At 46.8% G+C, this 21710-nt stretch overlaps 1 protein-coding gene across 1 annotated transcript; it reads right to left on the reverse strand.

The window, feature by feature from the left end:
- Positions 1–1005: 1005 nt before the first annotated feature.
- Positions 1006–20296, reverse strand: ZNF8 (zinc finger protein 8). Its single transcript, XM_077130528.1, has 4 exons — positions 20136–20296; positions 12570–12696; positions 12209–12304; positions 1006–2780 (listed from the first exon to the last, which is right to left on the reverse strand). The coding sequence occupies exons 1-4, from the start codon at positions 20169–20171 to the stop codon at positions 1372–1374; spliced, it is 1668 nt and encodes a 555-aa protein (XP_076986643.1). The 5' UTR covers positions 20172–20296; the 3' UTR covers positions 1006–1371.
- Positions 20297–21710: the final 1414 nt, after the last annotated feature.

Here is a 21710-nt window from a genome sequence, read left to right on the forward strand (position 1 = left end):
AGGAAAGAAAAAAATGATGCCTGTGACTGATGTGAAAATAATCCAATGGCAGGAGAGGCAGGTAGGTAGAGTACTAGTAAAAATACCTTATCCATGTTTAAAATTTCCACAATAAAATGCTAAAACTAGATCCAGAAAAAAGGTGGATTCTCTTCCTTTCTTCATAAAAATGATGAATATTGCAAAATAGTGAAAGAATTGCTAAAGCACATGTCATGTACAAACCAGCTAATGATACCACTCACTAAAATCAAATTTACAGGATTGTCTGTACGACCCTAATCAATCCATTCACAGAGCACAGAAGATGCAGGCCATGGTGCTGTGCCGGCTTCCACTTTTCACAGATGACACAAGGGGTCGGCTCAGTTTTGGTGGCAGCCCTATACACTCTAGAAAGCTCAGATGCATTTCCAGTCTCGACCTGCTAGATGTCAGTAGTGTCTCTCCCTTAGTTGTGACAACCAAGTATGTCTCCACACACTGTAAAATGTCCCCTGGGAGTAAACCCCCCAAGCTGAGAACCACTGGCTTACAGCAACACTGGGTGTTCTGAGGCAGTGTTTTCAACAGGAGGTGCACTAGCCTCAAGAACGCCGTGGAATTTCACAGGGGCTTCTTTGTCACACGACTGGGGTCTATGTAGCTGCCAAGTTGTGGATGGGAGCCAAGTATGCTTCAATGCCTGTGAAGTACAGAACTGTCCTTAGTAGACCATGTACTTAGGTGAAACAAAGTTTTAATGTGTGTACTGCGACCTTAACTAGACCTTACATATAAATACAAAGTAATTCCTGCATGGTTAGAATTTATATAGAATTTTCCAGAAATGCAATGGCATTCTGTTTTGCAAACTTTTCCAAGTTACTCATCATTTTGGAAAATCATATCACATGCCTCATGGTAGTTACCTGGACAGCAATAGGCTATTGTCCCAGGTCTCCAGGTGTAACAGGGCCCGCACATTTATACGGTGAGACACTGCATCAACTCAATACACATTACTCCAACAGAATTACTTTCATTTTAATTATCCTTTACAAAAGGATAAATAACTGTGTTTTAATTAACCTTTACAAAAACAGGGCTATTTACTGATCTCTTGACATTACACAAGTGCGCAGGTTATGTCACCTGTGAACTCATTATGGGATGACCCAGGGAACATTTGAAAACATTTGTTGTCAGAGGCACTGGGTGGGATAGGTTAGGGAATCACTGATCTCAGGTGTTTGGGAAGCACCATTTCCTTAAAAAATCAGAGATCACCTTCAGCATTTCTCCGCTCAGCCGTCTTTTCCATGAATACATTATGTGGACTTACCACATGTTTGAACTTGTGGCTTAAAAGTCATCTGGAAGGTTTTCTGCCTATGTAGATTCTCTGATGTCAAATAACATGGATGTGCCAACTGAAGGCTCTTCCACACCAATAACATGCACGGGATTTTTCTCTTGGATGATTTCATGGATGTCAAACAAGGCAAGAGCTCTGCCTGCAGGCTGTGCTGCCTCTGTTCTACCTCCAGGGTTCTCTTCTGAATGCGTGTATTGATGTCGAATGATGGGTGAGCTCCGGCTAAAGGTCTGTTCACGTTGTTTACATCCATGGGACTCCTCTCTAGTATGAGTTATCTGATGTCGGATAAGGTGAGAGCTCTGAATAAAACATTTCCCACACTGATTACATTTAAAGGGTCTATCGCCCTGGTGAATTCTCTCATCTTGACTCAAAGATGGACTGCAGCCAAGGGGATCCTCCCATTCATGTTTCATTAAAGCAGACGTCTGCTCAAAGATCAGCCTTTGGCGGCATTCGTAGGGCTTCTCCCCAACGTGCTTCCTCTGATGTTGAGCCAGAGAGGAGCTGTGCCTGAAGCCTTTCCCACAATGATTACACTCATAGGGTCTCTCCTCGGTATGTGTTCTCAGATGCAGAAAAAGGCAAGTGGTCCGTGAAAAGGATTTCCCACACACACTACAAGTGTAGGGTTTCTCTCCAGTGTGTGTTCTCTTATGGCGGCCAAGGGATGAATTTTGGTTGAAGGCCCTCCCACAATCTTGGCACTCATAGGGTTTCTCACCCGTGTGAATTCTCCGATGCACAGTAAGGTGAGTACTGTGACAGAAAGATTTCCCACATTCAGCACATTTATAGGGTTTGTCGCCTGTGTGGATTCGCTCATGTTGAACAAGGGATGAGTTCTGGCTAAAGGCTTTCCCACACTCTTTGCACATATAAGGTCTCTCTCCTGTATGAATTCTCTTATGCACTGTGAGATGTGCATTATGGTTAAAAGATTTACCACAGTCAGTACACTTGTAGGGTTTGTCCTGTATCTGACTTCTTGCAAACTGCATAACTTGAATGCTCTGACCAAAAGCTTTGCTACAGTCCTTGTTTTCAAAGGGTTGTTTTTCTGAGAAGTCTGTCTGTTGGCTGATTAAGCTTGAGTTATGTTCCAAGCTTGTAACATGTGAGTCAGAAGTACAGACATACTTTCTCCTAGAGATCTCTTCTAATGGAATTAGGTTTGAATTCAGGACAGAGTCTTCCTCAATTTTAGGACTTTTGTTGCCTCTATCTTGATTTAGTGCTTCTTCAAGGCCAAATTCCTTTTGCCTCAAATTATCCTGATCCTTTCTGAGTGCCTCTGGCTGGTCCTTACCTTCCCAGTCCTCCCCTAATGTGGTGGGCCAGAGAGCATCCTCTGGGATTCCTCTTTCAGTGACATGGGATGACATCTCTTCAGGAAGGCCCTGCTTCATGGTCTCCCAGCCTGAAAGAAAACCAAAGTCTGAGAGGTTGACAAAAAAAAAACAAGGAGAGGCAGAAATGCCCCCAAACCTTAGGCTCATAGGGTGAACCTAGAATCCTAACTACTTGTTTTGCCTTCAGGAAAATCCTGATTCCACTCTGATGCTAACAACAAGTGCCCCCTTCCTAAAACATGGCATCACTCATTCACTCATTCAACAAACATTATTTGAGCACCTGCTATAGGCCTGGTCTCGATCAGGGGTTGGCAAACTATGGTCTGCTTTTATATGATCCTTGAGCTATGAATGGCTTTTATGTTTTATAAGGGCTGTAAGAGGAGGAGAAGGAGGCAGCAGTGAAGTAGTAGTAGTGACAGGCAGGCAGAATTCTAACGATGTTCCCCAAGATTCCCATTCCCTGGCTACTCAATCAAATGCTAATCTGGATACTGCTGAGCAGGGAATTTGCAGATGGAAATAAGGTCACTAATCAACTAACCTTAAAATAGGGAGATTCACCTGGATTATCTGGTAAGCCCAATGTACTCACAAGAGCAGATGAGTCAGAGAGTGATGAGGCAGAAGGCAGAGGCAAAGGAAAGATGAGGAGGAAGAGGTCAGAGAGGTTGCGAATGAGAGAAAAGCCTGCTCCAATGTGTGGCTTGGTGACAAGGGGCTACCAGCCAGGAAATGCAGGCCGCCTCGAGACCCTGAGGATGGTCCCTGTGACAGTCTACGAAGACAGGAATCCGAGCCCCAGCAGTATGGACAAAGCAAATCAACCCAAATGAGCCTGGAAGAGGATTTTTGCAGAGTCTCCTGATAAGAACCCAGTCCAGATAACACCTTGAGATTGGCCTTGTGAGACCCAGACAAAGAAAAATGAGTTGAGCCAGTCTAGACTTGTGACTGACAGAACTGTGAGACAGGAAATGCTCATTGCTTCCAACTGCTAAATCTGTGGTAATTTGGCAGGCAGCAAAAGAAAACCAACATGGCCCATAACACCTGAAGTATTTACTATCTGACCCTTTTTAGAAAATATTTGATGACCTTTGACCTAGGTGATCGGAATAAGTCAATGAACACAAGAGAGGAAAACCCTGCATTCAGGAGTTGACATTCTAATTGGGGAGAGACCCAGTCATGTTTTGACAAGCTATGTTTGATATGCATGTAAAATACCTAAGTGGAGGTATCATCCCCGCTTTAGGGTATCTTGGGAGCATCACTGCCCCCAGACTGAGAATCTTCCAGAAAAAGGTCACACCTCAGGCAACACAGGCTCTCCACCCAGGCCATATAATGCAACAAAGTGGGGTGTATTTGTTTTCTTGTGCTGCTTTGACAAATTATCACTAACTCAGAGCTTTACAACAACTTAATTATCCTACAGTGTTGGAGGTCAGAAGTTCTAAAATGGAGGTGCTGGCAGGGCTATGACCCTTCTGGAGGCTCCAGGGAGAATTTCGTCTTCTCAGTTTCCAGCATTCTCTGGCCCCTTCCCTCATCTCTAGTGCCAGCAGCAGAGCCTCTTTAAATCTCTTTCTGACTGTGACCACTGGTTCTTTCATATTCACTGACTCTGATTCTATTTCCTTTTTGAAAAGGGCCCTCGTTATTACATCATTTTATAATCCAAGATAATCTGCCCACTTCAAGATCCTTAACTTAATCACATCTGCAAAGTCCCTTCTGCCACAAGAGGGAGGTACTAACAGGCTCCACAGATCAGGATGTGAGCCTCTCTGGGAAGTGTCATCATTCTGCTGACTACAGGAGCCCAGCATCCCTGCCCACCCAGCCCCTCACCTGCTTGAGTTTTCTCCACAACACATACACACCCAACTTACAACATAGTCATTCATTTGGGACCCACCTTAGCACACAGACTACCCATACCCAAAGCCTGGTGCTGACAGGTAGAGGGTGCTCAAAGATGTCTTACTGTGAAAGGCTGGGAGGGCTAAAGGAGGGAATTGATGGGGGCTTGGCCAAGAGGAGAAGTGCTGGAGGAGCCAAGAGACTGGCTGGGGTCAGGTCCCCCAACTCTTAGCCCCTTCTCCCACACAGCACCCAGGGATTTTATAAAAACCACAGGCCAGGCCACCAAAAACTTGTACACAAATCTCCACAGCAGCACTGTTCACGACAGCCAAAAACTGGAAACAACTAAATGCCCATCAACTGATAAACAAATAAACAAAACATGGTATATATTTTAAATTGAGCAAAAAAAAGTATAATTCCCTATTTCTTAAGTGTGGGCTGTACATGGTTACTTCCTTCCAAAGACTACAGTATGGAAAGGGGAAAAAAGTAACTCAACAGTGGAGAAACCAAACCTCAGCCAGGTGACCAAGGCCCTCATCAACTGGTAGGTGCGGCCGCCAGTAGGTGCCCCTGACAGGCCAGAAGCAGCTTCACCTCTGGGGCATTGCTCCCAAGAACCTCACCCCTGTCTAATCATGAGATGAACCTCACCCCTGTCTAATCATGAGATAAACCACACCCCTGTCATATCATGAGATGAACCACACCCCTGTCTAATCATGAGACGAACCTCACCCCTGTCTAATCATGAGACGAACCTCACCCCTGTCTAATCATGAGACGAACCTCATCCCTGTCATATCATGAGACGAACCTCACCCCTTTCATATCATGAGATGAACCTCACCCCTGTCATATCATGAGACGAACCTCACCCTTGTCTAATCATGAGATGAACCTCACCCCTGTCTAATCATGAGACGAACCTCACCCCTGTCATATCATGACATGAACCTCACCCCTGTCATATCATGAGACGAATCTCACCCGTCTAATCATGAGACGAACCACACCCGTCATATCATGAGATGAACCTCACCCGTCATATCATGAGACGAACCACACCCCTGTCATATCATGAGACGAACCTCACCCCTGTCTAATCATGAGACGAACCTCACCCCTGTCTAATCATGAGATGAACCTCACCCCTGTCATATCATGAGATGAACCTCACCCGTCATATCATGAGACGAACCTCACCCCTGTCATATCATGAGACGAACCTCACCCCTGTCTAATCATGAACCTCACCCCTGTCATATCATGAGACGAACCACACCCCTGTCTAATCATGAGACGAACCTCACCCCTGTCTAATCATGAGATGAACCTCACCCCTGTCATATCATGAGATGAACCTCACCCCTGTCTAATCATGAGATGAACCTCACCCCTGTCTAATCATGAGATGAACCTCACCCCTGTCATATCATGAGATGAACCTCACCCCTGTCATATCATGAGACGAACCACACCCGTCATATCATGAGACGAACCTCACCCCTGTCATATCATGAGACGAACCTCACCCCTGTCTAATCATGAGATGAACCTCACCCGTCATATCATGAGACGAACCTCACCCCTGTCTAATCATGAGACGAACCTCACCCCTGTCATATCATGAGACGAACCTCACCCCTGTCATATCATGAGATGAACCACACCCCTGTCATATCATGAGATGAACCTCACCCCTGTCATATCATGAGATGAACCTCACCCCTGTCATATCATGAGACGAACCTCACCCCTGCCTAATCATGAGACGAACCACACCCCTGTCATATCATGAGACGAACCACACCCCTGTCATATCATGAGACGAACCTCACCCCTGTCATATCATGACATGAACCTCACCCCTGTCATATCATGAGATGAACCACACCCCTGTCATATCATGAGACGAACCTCACCCCTGCCTAATCATGAGACGAACCTCACCCCTGCCTAATCATGAGACGAACCACACCCCTGTCATATCATGAGACAAACCTCACCCCTGTCATATGAGACGAACCACACCCCTGTCATATCATGACATGAACCTCACCCCTGTCATATCATGAGATGAACCACACCCCTGTCATATCATGAGATAAACCACACCCCTGTCATATCATGAGATAAACCACGGACAAATTCCAACAGACAGAAACCCTACAAAATCCCTGACCAGTTCTCAAAACCGTCAAGGTCATTAAAAATGAGGCAAGCCTGAGAAACTGTCATTGTCAAGAAGAGCCTAAGGAGACAAGAGGGCTAAATGTAATGGAGGACCTTGGGACAGAGAAAGGACATTAAGAAAAAACTAAGGGAATCTGACTAAAATATGGACTTTAGGTAATAACAATGTATCAATATTAGTTCACTGTAATAAATGTACCACACTAATGTAAGATGTTAATAATAGGGGAAACTAGGTGTGTGAGTGGAGGTGGGTATAGGGGACTGCTCAGTATGTATTACCTGCTCAATTTTTCTGTAAATATAAAACTATTCTATTATTGAGAAAACTATTCTAAAAATATATATATATTTTTTAAAAAGGAATGAAGTACTGATACACGCTACAACACAGAAAAACCCTGAAGGCAATATACTGAATGGAAGAAGCCAGTCACAAAAGGGGACACATGGCTATGTTTCCACTGATCTGAAATGTCCAGAACAAGCAAATCCACAGAAACAGAGTCAGTCAGCAGTTGCCAAGGACCGTGGGGTGAGAAAATGGGGAATGACTGCTAAAGGGTGCTGGGTTTCTTTTGGGGGACTGGGGGCGGGAGGATGAAAACATTCTGGAATTAGATAGTGGCGAGGTTGTAGTACCTTATGACTATAATAGAAACCCCCAATTAGTAACTTTTAAGGGTGAATTGTAAGGTATGTCAATTATATCATAAAGTTATAAGAAAAACTAAAACAAAATACACACATCCGCTCAGCACACACATGTACACTCCCATCAGTCTTCTGTTCGCTCTGAGTGGAAGCCAACTCCTTCCAGTGGTCGACATGCCCGGCTGCACCCTCTACCTTTCCCAGCCCTCACTGACCCAATCTCCCGCCTCTCTGTCCCTTGTTCACTCTGCTCCCAGGAGACGTCCTCACTGGTGAAACATCATGGCATCCAAGCTCCTTCCTCAGGGCCTTTGCACATGCAGCTGCCTCTACCCTCATCCCAAGATACCTGCCCATCTCACTCCCTCATGTCTCCACTCAGACCACACCTTAATAAGAGGCCTCCCTGACTGTCCTGCAGGCACTACTGCCGTCCCTGCCCTCTCACCTTCCCTCACGAGCCGAGATTTCCTTCACAGCCTCATCACTGTCTGGTGTTTAGATTCATTTTTAAAATCCCTGTCTTCCACATCAGAACACTGGATGAGCGAGGGTGGGGGCCTTGCCTGTCTGCCTCATGCCATATTTCCAGTGCTGAGAGTAACCCCCCACGGGTCCTCAGTAACGTTTGCTGAATGGATGCTGTGCTGGTTTGAAAGGATGTATGCACCCTAGAAAAGCCATGTTTTAATCCTAATCCCATTTTGTGAAGGCAGCCATTTCTTCTAATCCCTATTCAGTACTGTGTTTGAGACTATAATTAGATCATCTCCCTGGAGATGTGACTCAATCAAGACTGGTTGTTAAGCTGGATTAGGTAGAAACATGTCTCCACCCATTCGGGTGAGTCTTAATTAGTTATGCGAATCCTATAAAAGAGGAAACATTTTGGAGAAAGCTGGAAATTCTGAGAAAGCAGAATGACACAGCCACAAGAAGCAGAGAGCCTAGCAGCCAGCAACCTTTGGAAAATGCCTCCCAAGGAATTTCATGAAAGGAAGCCAGAAGAGGAAGCTAGCAGATGACGCCATTTTCACCACATGCCTTTCCAGATGAGACAGAAACCCTGACCCTGTTCACCATGTGCCTTCTCACTTGAGAGAGAAACCCTAAACTTCAGCAGTCTTCTTGAACTAAGGTATCTTTCCATGGAAGCCTTTGATTGGACATTTCTATAGACTTGCTTTAATCAGGACATTATCTCGGCCTTAGAACTGTAAACTAGCAACTTACTAAATTCCCCTTTTCAAAAGCCATTCCAATTCTGGTATATTACATTCCAGTAGGCAGCAAACTAGAACAGGTGCTGAGCCAGGAGCCTGACTGAGAGACAACACTGAACATACTACTGGAGAGTAAACATAACACTACTGCCAAGCCCAGCCAAGAAGGTACTGCCTGTGGGAAGAAAGCACATGGAAGGCCTGGAGGTGGTGGAATTGAGGGCACTTAGGCGGGGCAAGTTGGTGTGAACAGGCTGGATTCATGGAGGGCTGTAGGAGCCAAGGGTTAAAACAAGACCTGCAGAATTTGTTGGGAGCAGCTGGAGTCCCTGGGTGGGCAAGAAACTGAGGAGATTGTTATCTGCTTTGTTTGGAACAGTCTGGGAGGAAGAGAATGTTTGTTTACCCCAAATGGTTATGTTAAGTATGAAGAAAGTTAAGTACTTTGTTTCCTCAGGAAATGCAGGTAATGCCTTTTGTTACCCTGCAGTATATAAGCAGGATCTGGTTCAGAATAAAGTTGTCTGTTATGGTTAAGCTTCAGAACCCCTGATCCCATCTGTCCGTCCGTCCGTTCCTCCCTCCCTTCCTCTTTCTCTCTTTCTTTCTTTCTCTCTCTCTCTCTCTCTCTCTCTCTCTCCCTCCCTCCCTCCCTCCCTTCCTTTCTTTCTTTCTCATCATTCCTTAATATCCTTCAAGCTCCATTTCATAGGAAGCAACAGAGGGCTGACAGCAAAGGCATGAGAAAACCTGGCCTGGACACAGGTACAGGGAGACTGGCCTATGGAGAGCACAGAGTACTGAGGCTGTGGCAGTCTCCCAGCTCCAGCCTTGAATCCAGCCAGGCACCCCACAGCTGGGGTGCGTTGGATGTTCTGCCACCACCCCGCTCTCCCCAGAGCACTGTTGACGGGCTTCAGCCCCAGCTACAGAAACCATTACATCCAGCATGTGGGAAGCACACCATCCCTGCTAAGAAAGGCAAGTAGCTGGCAGAGAGAACAAGAGATGAAACCAGACTGGAGTTGGCAGGGAGGCTTCCTGCAGGAGGTGAGGCCAAGTGACGATGGGGAGAAGAACACAGAAATGAGGCGAGGTGAGTGACCAGGGCCCTTGGAAAAGGTTCAGGATCACCTGCCCCCAGCCCTGGGTGGCAGGCCAGTGGAGGGGAGAAGCGCCTACTTGAGGACTGGCCTCTTCTCCTTTGATAAATCCGAATAATTACTCTTTTAAACAAGTAGGCGGGAGGCAGAATAATGGTCCCCCGAAGACCCTAACCCCCAGAATCCAGGACGACGTTACCTCACATGGCAGAAGGACCCCACAGGGCGACCGAGTCAAGGGCCTTGAGAGGGGGAGGCGACCCCAGACTCCCTGCGTCATGAGAGGGAAGTGGGACAAGGGGCAGCGGTGTGGGCCGGGGGCAGAGCAGGGGGCACTGTGCTCTAGTGATGGAGGAAAGGGTCACGAGCCAAGGCAGCTTTGGGAAGCTGGTAAAGGCAAGGCAAGGTGTTCTCCCACAGAGTCTTGAGAAGGAACCAGCTGTGTCAACTCACTTCAGACTTCTGACTCCAGAACAGTGAGATATTACATTGGGGTTGATTTGAGCCACTATGTTTGTGGTAATCTGTTACAGCAGCAAAGGAATCTAGTACAAATCATTAGACAGAAAATATACTTTGTTTTAATATAAAGCAAAACCATACATTTTGAAAATCTTCTGCTTCTACAGTATTTACAATTGTCTGGGCACAAGTTTTTGATACAGCCTATCATGATTTCTAACCCCACATCCCTGAAATGCGTAAGCAGGACATTTTGCTGACAACGTATGGGCCACACACATTATTTTAAATCCTGGTTTATGTAAATCATAAGACCCATCAGGCAAAGGCATACCTCTAGGAAAACAAGGATTTGTTTCTGGCAAACTGAGTTTGAAGGAGCAGCAACAACAGCCCATAAAGGGGGCAGAAATATCGGATCTCGGTATATGGAAGGACAAGGGCTGTGGAGGAAGTGGCCTCCTTGGAAAGCAAGGAGCAGAGGGGGCAGCGCAGAGCCCCCAGATGGCCAGATGCAGGGGACGGAAGAGTAAAGGAAGTTCATGGAGAACTGGAAAGGGCAACAGAGCACAGGGAAGGCTCATGCCCGATGAGGAGGCAAGGATTCCAGACAGCATGGCCTAGACAATGGGTGGGTACTTGGGAGGTAGGCTGTGAGAGCCAGAAAGAGGCTGGAAGGACAGGAATTAGCCCTACGAGCCTGGCACAAAGGAAGCGTCCTGGGAAGGGAGCCCTTGCGAATGGTGCAGGGCACCTTACAGCCCTTCAGCTCGGAGGAGACGTGGTACCTGGCTGCCCACCCCACCCCCCACTTCATGACCTCCCTCGGGGCTGGGTTTGGGGTTGGGTTGTGGGATGTGACCTAGTTCTGACCAAGGAGACTGAAACAGACATGCAGGAATTCTGACAGAAGGGGACAGGTATGGCACCATTCCTCCTGCCTGGAGTATGTATGTGACAGTTGAAGCTGCAGCAGCCACACTGTGACCCCAAGGAAAGGCTGGGAGAATCACAGAATCCCGAGCCCTGTCATCACTGAGACGTTAAGTCAGTACCAGCAGCGAATATTCTGGGCTACTTGGTTTGTGAGAAAAATATCTCCATCTTTTCTGAGCTGCTTTAGCCAGGTTTTCTGCTATTGGCAGTTTAAGAGAACATGTTTACAGAAGCCAGACATACAAGAAAGAAATGGAACAGACGAAATACAAGCTTGCACATCAGAAAGGGCCCAGTGAGAAGGCTGGAGAGAGAGCGAAAGCCCTGGAAAGGAAGGTAGACGGGAGGGGCAGAAGGGGTGGGATTCTGACAGCAGAGGCGGCATGCCAACCCTGAGCTCAGAGGAAAGCACACAGGTAAATGCAGGTGAAGGGCCATGGTGCCCAGGAGCACCTGTGCAGAACAGCACTAACAGAGCAGGCTTGGAATTACTACAGACTGGCCAGGGTGGCATCTTGGAAATTGGGTTTCAGGAGGGTTCTCACCACCTTAACTTGTAAGAGCAGCCTAAACTGTTGGTGCAAACAACGTAACCTATGCTGAATACCTACTTGCCGTCTGCGAGCCTGGAATTTTGTTCTGTGCCAGGCAGAGGGTGCCAACATAATCAGCTTCAATGAAAACCCTAGCACTGAGGCTCCAAGATGCCTCTCTGGTAGACACCACCTCATGCGTTCCGGCCCACAGTGGTGTGGGGGTATCACGTGTCTCATGTGACTCCCCCAGGGGGGAGGGCCCTCGGGAGTGGGTTTCTTCTGGACTTTGCCCCATGTGCCTTTTCTCCTTGTGGACTGTTTGCATTCTTTCACTGGACTAAATCTCAGCCATGAGTATAACTATCTGCTGAATCTGTTACGCCCCCTAGTAAATCAGCCAGTGTGGGGCAATCCTAGGGCCCCCTGACACACCACCGTTTCTAGGTACTGCACCTCCAGTCACCTCCTGGGCTGCCCCTGGCAGGGGCTCCCACATGCATACTCTTACCTGGACAGCAGCCTTGAGTGATTCCTTTAGCTGCCACCCACAGCTCAGCCCCTTGCTCCAGCTGGGAGATGACGTCAGGTTTGGGAAGCTCCGGGCCTGGGAAGAGGGAAAGACATAGGGGTTGGGGTCTGTTCTGGAGAGAAAAAAACAGCCCAGACTCCAGCCCTAGCCTTGTCAGGGCATGGGGAAGCCTCACAAGAAGGTGAGGGCTTTGCATCGGGACAGGAAGAGAGGCCCCTCAGGAAATGAGAACCTGAGGTCCCTGAAATTCGCTCACGGTCAAGGCCTCACTCCAGAGGTCCCAAGACCTATAACCCAGGAGGAACCAGACCCTGCAGGGAGCTTGGGAAGCTGGCCTCACCTACGGAGAGGAGGTGCCCGAAGGTCTCCAGCATCACATCGCGGTACAGGGTCCTCTGAGCAGGGTCCAGATGCCCCCACTCCTCCCGAGTGAAGTCCACAGCCACATCCCGGAAGGTCACCAGCTCCTGAAATGTCACACACAGTTCTGGTCAGCTGGATGGCCGCCATCAGTGTTCTCAGGATAAGGAGGAGTGGGAAGGGGAAGGCAAGAGACATACGTCCGGAAGGTGTGCAGAGCTCTGGAGGGAAATCAGGTCCAAGCGACAAGTACAGTTGCATTGCACCAATCTGGGCTGTGCAACGAGGCTGAGTGAGGGAGCCTAGGCAAGGGCAAGGGAAGCCCACAGCTGATGTGCAGCCACTCTGGTGGCGGCCCGAGGGACTGGGCCAGGACACTTGTCTTATACTCCCCATCCCAGAACTTGCCCTGCATGTGGAAGGCAGCTCCCAGAGCCGTGGAGAGAGCAGACTATCATGGCTGCCTGGAGCAAGGAATTCCTGGCAGTAAGACTTATAGTACAGTGCCCTGGACTTTGAGGAATCTTTCCTAGGGAAGATCGGCCATTTGTATTTGCGTAAACAGGGGAATTACTAGGGCCACATGTTCATGTCCAAAACAAGATACAAGAGCAGAAAGGATGAAGGAGACCCTAAACTTTGGCCTTGAGCTACTCTCTAAGCTCACTGTATGGATAAGTTGTTAAGGAGAGCAGTTCCAAAAGATTGGGAAAGGTCTTTTTCTTTTTTCTTTTTTTTTTTCTGTTGGCTCCTGGAATTCAAGAAAAGCTGTCATAAGTTTAACTGAATTCAAGCTTAAGGAATAGATGCCTTAAGCACTGAACTCCAGTGATGATGCATTAAAATATATATGGCTAGTAATGGAGAGGCTGGAGGGAACTGCTTGAAAATGTAGAACTGTGTTTCAGTAGCCATGTTTCTTGAGGATGATTGAATAATGATACAGCTGTCACAATGTGACTGTGTGATTGTGAAAACCTTGTGTCTGATGCTCCTTTTATCTACCTTGTCAACAAAGGAGTAGAACATATGGAATAAAAATAAATAATAGGGGAACAAATGCTAAAATAAATTTAGTTTGAAATGCTAGTGATCAATGAAAGCAAGGGGTAAGGGGTATGGTAGGTATAATCTTTTCTTTTTTTTCTTCCTTCCTGTGTTCGTTTATTTCTTTTTCTATTGTCTTTTGATTTCTTTTTCTGAATTAAGGCAAATGTTCTAAGAAATGATGAATATGCAACTAAGTGATGATATTGTGAATTACTGATTATGTATGTTGTTTTATTTTGTTTCTTTATTCTTTAAATTAATAAATAATTTAAAAATATATATATACGGCTAGGTTTCAACAAAAGATTATAAAGCATATAGAGAAACAGGAAGTGACAGGCCAGGCAAAGGACAAATATTAAATATTAAAAACCATCTATGAGCAAAGACCAGACCAACATGCCAGATAAAGACTTAAAAAAAAAGATCCTAAAATATGCTCAAACAGCTAAGGAAACCATGAACAAGTAACTAAAGGAAATCAGGAAAATGACAGATGGATAAAAACTGAACATCAATTAAGAGAAATTATGAAAAGGAACCAAACAAAGCTGAAGACCATAGTAACAGAAATAAAAAATGTACCTAAAGGGGTTCAATAGCAGATTGGGGCTGGCAGAAGAAAGAATCCGTTAACTTGAAGATAAGACAAGTGAAATAATCCAGTCTGAGCAGCTAAAGAGGAAAGAACCAAGAGATGTGAAGAGAGGGTGGAGAACATGTGGGGCACTATCAAGATTCCACCGCAGGAATCCCAGGAGAAGAAAGAAAGAAAGGGGAAGAGAGAACTTTCAAAGAAATAATGGTTGAAAACTAACTTCATTTAACAAAAGCCATGAATATATACATCCAAGATGCTCACTGAACTCCAAACAGGATAAGCTCAAATAGACCAACACTACAACACATTATAATCACCTTCTCGAATGCCGAAGATAAAGAATTCTGAAAGCTGCTAGAGAGAAGCAATGTGCTGTATACTAGGGAGCCTCAATAAGATTAAGAGTCGATTCCTTACTGGAAACCATGGAGGAAAGCCACTCTATACTTTCGAATTATTTTTGAGTAAATCTACACCTTCTCTAACTAAAAAAAATAAAAGAGAAAACAAAACAATAAAAACACAGGGGTAATCTCAGTGACCTTGGATTTGGCTATGGGTCCTGAAGATACAACATCAAAAGCATACAAAACACACAACAACACAACTATGTGATGATATTATCAGCCACTGATTTATGTTGTGGATGGACTGTATGCATCTGAGGATTTCTCAATAAAAATATTTTTTAAAAAGCATGTACAATAATCTAGGAATGCCTAGAGTGTATAATGATAGTGACTAAACGCACAAATTTAAAAACGTTTTTGCATGAGGAAGAACAAAGGAATGTCAATACTGCAGGGTATGGAAAATAGATGGCAATTTTAATATTTAAAAATTTTAACTTATGTGTGAGACTAAAGCAAAAAATGTTTATCTGGTACAAAATTTATATTTTAATTAGTGCAGTTCCTAATATAACTTATGCGGACAGGTTAATTGAACACCATGAGTACAGGGAACTTTGAGTAGGGCATGAGACTTTGTAGGTTTGTCCAGAGTGATGCCCCGAGAAATCCCAGAGTGATTTGAACAGTGAACAAAAAAGTATTTGCAAAGTCCCCTTGGGGGAATGGTGAGAAAGGGAGAAAATTCAACTTCCCCAAGTGGAGAATTCTTGATATTCTCACAAGCAGTGGGGACCACCAGCCCCCAGTCTTGGGGTTTGTTCATATGAAACTTAACCCCGCAAAGGATAGGCTAAGCCTACTTAAAATTAGGCCTAAGAGTCACCCCCAAGAGAACCTCTTTGTTGCTCAGAGTGGCCTCTCTCTCTCTCAGCCAACACAAGCAAACTCACTGCCCTCCCGATGTCTACATGGGACATGACTCCCAGGGGTGTGGACCTTCCTGGCAACGTGGGACAGAAATCCTAGAATGAGCTGGGACTCAGCATCAAGGGATTGAGAAAACCTTCTCAACCAAAAAAAAGGGGGAAGAGCAAAATGAGACAAAGTGTCAATGGTTGAGAGATTTCAAACAGAGTTGAGAGGTTATCCTAGAGGTTATTTGTATGCATTAAAGAGATACCACCCTTTTAGTTAAGGTGTAATGGAGGGAGCTGCCTGAAAATGTAGAGCTGTGTTCCAGTAGCCACGTTTCTTGAAGATGATTATATAATGATAAAGCTTTCGCAATGTGACTGTGTGATTGTGAAAACCTTGTGTCTGATGCTCCTTTTATCTATCTTTTTGACAGACGAGTAAAACATACAGATTAAAAATAAATAATAGGGGGAACAAATGTTAAAATAAATTTAGTAGACTGAAATGCTAGTGATCAATGAAAGGGAGCAGTAAGGGGTATGGTATGTATGAATTTTTTTCTGCTTTCTTTTTGTTTCTTTTTCTGAATTGATACAAATGTTCTAAGAAATGATCATGATGAGGAATAGACAACTATGTGATATTATGAATTACTGATTATATATATATATGTAGAATGGAATGATCATATGGTAAGAATGTTTGTGTTCGTTTGTTATGTTTAAAAAAAATTTTTAAATTAAAAAAAAAAGCACCTACAAAAAATGAAAAAAATAAATCAACTGACCTTCATGAAAATAGAAATCTTTTATGCCTCAAAGGGCTTTGTCAAGAAAAGTTAAAAGACAGCCTACGGAATAGGAGAAAATATTTACAAATCATTCATCCAAGAAGGGGCTTTTATCTGGAAGATAGAACTCAATAATAAAAATAAAACAAAATAAAAATGGGCAAAGGACATGAAGCGTTTCTTTAAAGCAGCTATACAAATGGCCACTAAGCACAGGAAAAGATGCTCAACATCATTAGTCATAGAGAAATACAAATCAAAACCACAGTGAGACACCACTTCACACCCACTAGAATGCTGTAGTGAAAATGTCAGATAATAACAAGTTTCCTGTAGAGAGTTTGGTGACTGCTGCTGGTCTGGCCATTTTATCAACAAGGCCACAGACCTGGCGCAGTGCACAGTGAGGGGGCAGATAGCAGCCTGGCCTCACCCGCCACGGCACAAGGCCCTGCCCAGAAGAAGAGTAGGAGGTCAGTGGACTGCGACTTTGTGGCTACCAGTGCTGTCCTCCTGATCCCAGGGTCTCAGGTGGCAGGTCTTCCCATGCCCACTGCTGGAGCTGCAGGCCGTAGCTCTCTAGAGCGGAGCAGCTCACCAGGCACCAGTCCATGGCTCATGCCCTCAAAGAGGCCACCTCCAGCATCTCCTACACTGCAGTAGGCATGTGAGTGAGGACATCCACTTTGGGAAACTGCTTGGCAGGATCTCTGCAATATGTGTCTGCACAGACCCTGTGACTCAACAGTTCCGCTGTGTATAACAGACCAAATTTGGAAAGAAACCAAATGAACTTCTACTGCAGAAGGGCTCAGTAAGATGTGTGTGTTCATCATCAAATGGAATGGTATGGAACAAGCAGAATAAAACAATCTACAAATACTCGCAACAGCTGAGGCGAATCACACAAACCTAAGATGAATGAGAGAAACCAGACATGTAAGATTCTACGTTCACAAAATTTAAAGCAGGGAAACCAATCTATGGTATTTGAAGTCAAAATACAGTTGGTTCTGGGAAGGAAGAAGATGGTGCCAGGACAGGGCTGTGGAGACTCTGTGGAGCTGGCAAAGAGATCGCAGAAGTGTCTCATTTTTCGGCAGCTTATCAAATTGTACACTTAGGATTCATGCCCTCTTCTGTAACTTATAATTCAATTTTTAAAAAGGGTATTTGTTTCCAGGAAAAACATGAGGAGACAAAAATATTAGAGATGGGTTCATTTCCCAGCCCATGCATTCCCCCAAACAAAGAAACCAAGAAAAACAAACAAAAAATTCAACAAATGGTGCTGCATGGAAAAAGAATGAAATGTGACCCTGCCATACAGCATACAAAAATAAAAAATAATAAATAAATTTTAAAATTTTTTAAAAAGAAAAAAATATTAGAGAAATTATAGCACAGGTGGAATATAGCTCTAACAAAAAATACGCCGGTATCCCACTTCCCAAGGAGAGGGTGCTTTAAGCAGGAGAGGGGTGGGTTTGAGAACAGAGGTTGGAATGGAGATCTGTTCCTGTTCCCTCATACTCACCTCCACTCAAAACATCTACCAGTCTAGACCCATGTTCCCTCTGCCCCCTCCCTCCAACATGCCCAAGGCCCCACTCTACATGGGTCACTGGGGACAGCCCAGGCACCAGATCCAACAGTTAGCAGAAGTTTGCCCGGTCTCTGAGACTCTCAGCAGCAGCACACAAGTCCCTCGGATCTCCTTTTGGCCTCCTTCCTGTAATCCTAGCACCCACTCCTGGTTGTCTTGTGACCCTCCTTGCTGATCCCCCTTAGACCTCTGTGGCTATCCTTTTCCCCTGCTGGGGCCTGCTGGGGAGAGGCTGCACTCAGAGCCCTCTCCTCTGCACACTCTGCTATCAGTGACTGGGTCACCCAGCCAGCAGCCGGCACCTGGTCAATGGGCTCCATTCCCTCTGGTCTTTTCTCCCACTGCCTTAGGTGAGGCCCTCATCATCTTCCCTATCGCCACCACTCAGTTGACCAAGTTGTTTCTTTCGTAAACCCACAGCATTCCTAGTTAAAACACCTCTCACCTCTGGATACACGATAACACCCTTCAGCTTGGATGGGGTAGGTTGAATTTTGGCCCCCAAAGATATCTATGCCCTAATCACTGAACTAAATCGCTAAACTGAGTGTTATCTTAAATGCAAAAGGGACTTTGCAGGTGTGATTAAATTAAAGATTTTGAGATGAGAGTATCCTGAAATAGCCAGGTGGGCCCAATGCCATCACAGTGTCCTAAGAGGGAGGTGCAGGGAGATTTGTGTCAGAAGGCAACAACATGACCTGTGAAGCAAGAGGCTTCACTGCTGGCTTTGAAGATGGGGGAAGGGACCCTGAGTCAAGGAACACAAGGAATGTAGCTCTAGAAACTAGAAAAGGCAAGGAAACAGATTCTCCCCAGAGGGAGTACAACCCTGTCAACATCTTGAGTTCGGCCCAGAGAAACTGATTTTGAACTTCAGACCTCCAGAACAATAAGAAAATAAATGTGTGCTGCTTTAAATCATCAAGTGGCAATATGTTACAGCAGCAACTGGAAACTGATACTGTGGCCTCCAAAGCCCTACACTTCGGGTCCTTGCTGCCTGCGGTGATCAACCTCTAAGATGGCCCCAATGCCCCCCACTTCCTGGTACTCATCTTTGCAAAGTCCCCTCCTATACTGAGCAGGGTTGGCCTGTGGAACCAATAGGATTCTGGGGAAATGAGTGAGTGTGGCTTCCAAGCCCAGGTCACAAAAAGCACTGTGGCTTCCACTTTGCCCTTACCATGTTGTGAGGACATTCAAGCAGCTCCACAGAGCCGCACACAGGGCGAAATGTTGAGGCTCTTGCCAACAGCCACCTAAGTGAGCTATCTTGGAAGGGGATCCTCCAGGCCAGGTCACAGCTTCAGGTAGCAGCTACCCTGGCTGACATATGGACTGCAACCCTGTAAGTTACCTGGAGCCAGAACCACCTGTTAGGTCCCTCCACAATTCCTAACCCTGAGAAACTGAAACGGTATTATCGTTGCTTGAGGTCATTACGTTCTGGTTTGTTAGACAGCACAGATGGCTCCTACACCTCCCGCCTAAGTCTCTTACAGCTCCCTCTCTGCCCCCACCCACAGGAGCAAAGCGAAGTGTGGTCACATGTCTTGTGGCTCTCAACCGTACACGTCAGAAAACACACAATTTAAGATTATCAGTAGTTTCATTTTATGCACCAAATAGGAAATAATGTAAATCCCCTAAACAAACAAAAAATACACAGGCAGTGCGTACTTGCAAAACTGTCCAGACAAGTACGAACTATTATATGGTCCCGCCAAGCCGCGGCGTCTTTTTAGGGAAAACCCAAGCAGCTGCCGGTTTCTCCAGAATTGCCAGAGCTTTGGAAAAGGTGCCTCCTCAGACCGCCTCGCAAACGCCGCCCGCGCTGCACAGCGGCGGATCACACCTCCGGGCCCGCACACGCCGCCGAAGGGGCTCGGCGCAGCGGGACCGCCCGGGGATGCCAGCGCCCCGGGATAGCATAACCAGCTCGGCCCCAGCTGGGTCCCGCTCTCCCGCTAAGAGCCCGCCAGCCTCGTCCACAGTCCCCGGGGCGCGGGTCCCGGGTAGAGGCTCAAGGCCGGGCGACGCCGGCCCTCCCGCCCGCACCCGCGGACTCGACGGCGGGGTTCTGGGCCCGGCTCCGCCCCTGGCAGCCGCGCCCCTGCCCTCGCCCGGCCCCCGGGGTCCCCTCACCGCCGCTGTCACGCGCCGGGGTCTGCGGGAGGCGCGGCCAGGCCCACTGCCGTCTTGGCCGTGACTGTTCTGAGGATTGTTACCTGAGGTCGGGCCGCCGCCGCCTCCTGAGGCTCCATCCTGACCGAGCAGCCGGGGCAGGCGCCCGAGGAGACCCCGAATCCCGGGCCACTCCAGCCACCAGGCCCGCCCGACCCGCCACCGGCCGGACAATGGCGGCCGTGTCGGCGACGCCGCGACTACAACTCCCAGAAGGCCGTGCGGTGCGCCGCGGGCCCCGGCCAATCGGCTCTCCTCCCGCTGGGCCTTCGGCCAATGGGTGCGCAGGAAGCCGGCAGGGGCGGGGCATCGGGCTCTTGCCCGCTGCGCGCCCGATGCGCCTGCGCGGTGCTGGAGGCGGCTGCAGAGGGCTGGCGGGGGAGCCCGGGGTTCGCCGGCGCCGGGGTGTCGGGGGCCGGGGGCCGCTTCCCGCTTCCCGGCGCGCTGTGCCCTTCCGTGAGCCCGGTTAAGTCCACCAAAACTTTATTTAAGAAAAGACAAAAGGAGCGGGCCATGATGGTTCAGCAGGCAGAGTTCTCACCTGCCATGCCGGAGACCCGGGTTTGATTCCTGGTGCCTGCCCATGTAAAAAAAAAACACCAAAAAAGAAAAGACAAAAGTTAATAAAATAAATAAATTAAATAAATAAAATAAAAAGTTAATGCCTGAAAATGTAGAGCTGTATTCCAGTAGCCATGTTTCTTGAAGATGATTGTACAATGATATAGCTTTCACAATGTGACTGTGTGATTGTGAAAACCTTATGTCTGAAGCTCCTTTTATCTACCTTGTCAACAGACGAATAGAACATGTGGAATAAAAATAAATAATGGGAACAAATGTTAAAATAAATTTAGATTGAAATACTAGTGATCAATGAAAGGGAGGGCTAAGGGTTATGGTATGTACAATTTTTTTTCTGTTTTCATTTAATTTCTTTTTCTGAATAGAAGCAGATGTTCCAAGATCGTGATGATTAATGTGCAACTATGCGATGACATTGTGAATTACTGATTATATATGTAGAATGGAATGATCAAAATAGGAATGTTTGAGTTTATTTGGTGTTTTTTTTTGGTATTTAAAAAAATTTTTAAAAAAGCTGTGCACAGTGTGCGTTCGCGGTGCAAGGAACAGCACGAGTGGGTGTGGTGGGAGGGACAGAGCGGCTGCCTGCCCTGCGCCCCCCGCCCCGGCCCCGCCTGGCTCCACTGGGGACCCAACAGAATTCCCAGCCGCGGGCCCCCCCCCCCCCCCAGGCAGAGCGGTCCCGGAGGCTCCTCCGCCTCCCCTTGCAGCAGACCCCACTCCCACCCGCAGGCACCGGTCGGAAGTCCTGCCGGCCTTTCCCGTCCTTTGAAAGCAGCTTCTTGCCTTGTTCTCCCCTGCTTAGTTCTCGAAAGGTCAGGGGCTCCGGGCGTGGCCAAAGCTAAATTCCTAATAGCACTGGGATGTTGTTGGATTGATTGAATGTATTTTCATTCTTGTTGTCTTACAGGCTTTCTCAGAGTCTTTGTTGTTGCTTTTGGCACGGACAGACACCGGGAACCCGGGCTCCGGCATGGCAGGCCAGAGTTCTGCCGCGGAGCCGCTGAGCCCGCCCTTTTCTGCGAGGGCCG

The sequence above is a fragment of the Tamandua tetradactyla genome, chromosome 16, assembly GCF_023851605.1.
Source record: "Tamandua tetradactyla isolate mTamTet1 chromosome 16, mTamTet1.pri, whole genome shotgun sequence".
Taxonomy (NCBI): Eukaryota; Metazoa; Chordata; class Mammalia; order Pilosa; family Myrmecophagidae; genus Tamandua; species Tamandua tetradactyla.

Excerpts from the sequence above, each read along its gene's own strand:
- ZNF8 (XM_077130528.1), bottom strand. The coding sequence starts at position 20,171 with ATGGAGCCTCAGGAGGCGGCGGCGGCCCGACCTCAG. Across the intron at positions 12,305-12,569 it reads CGGGCACCTCCTCTCCGTAG|GCCCGGAGCTTCCCAAACCT; the intron begins GTGAGGCCAGCT and ends CCCTCTTCCCAG. Across the intron at positions 2,781-12,208 it reads CACTCAAGGCTGCTGTCCAG|GCTGGGAGACCATGAAGCAG; the intron begins GTAAGAGTATGC and ends GTTTTCTTTCAG.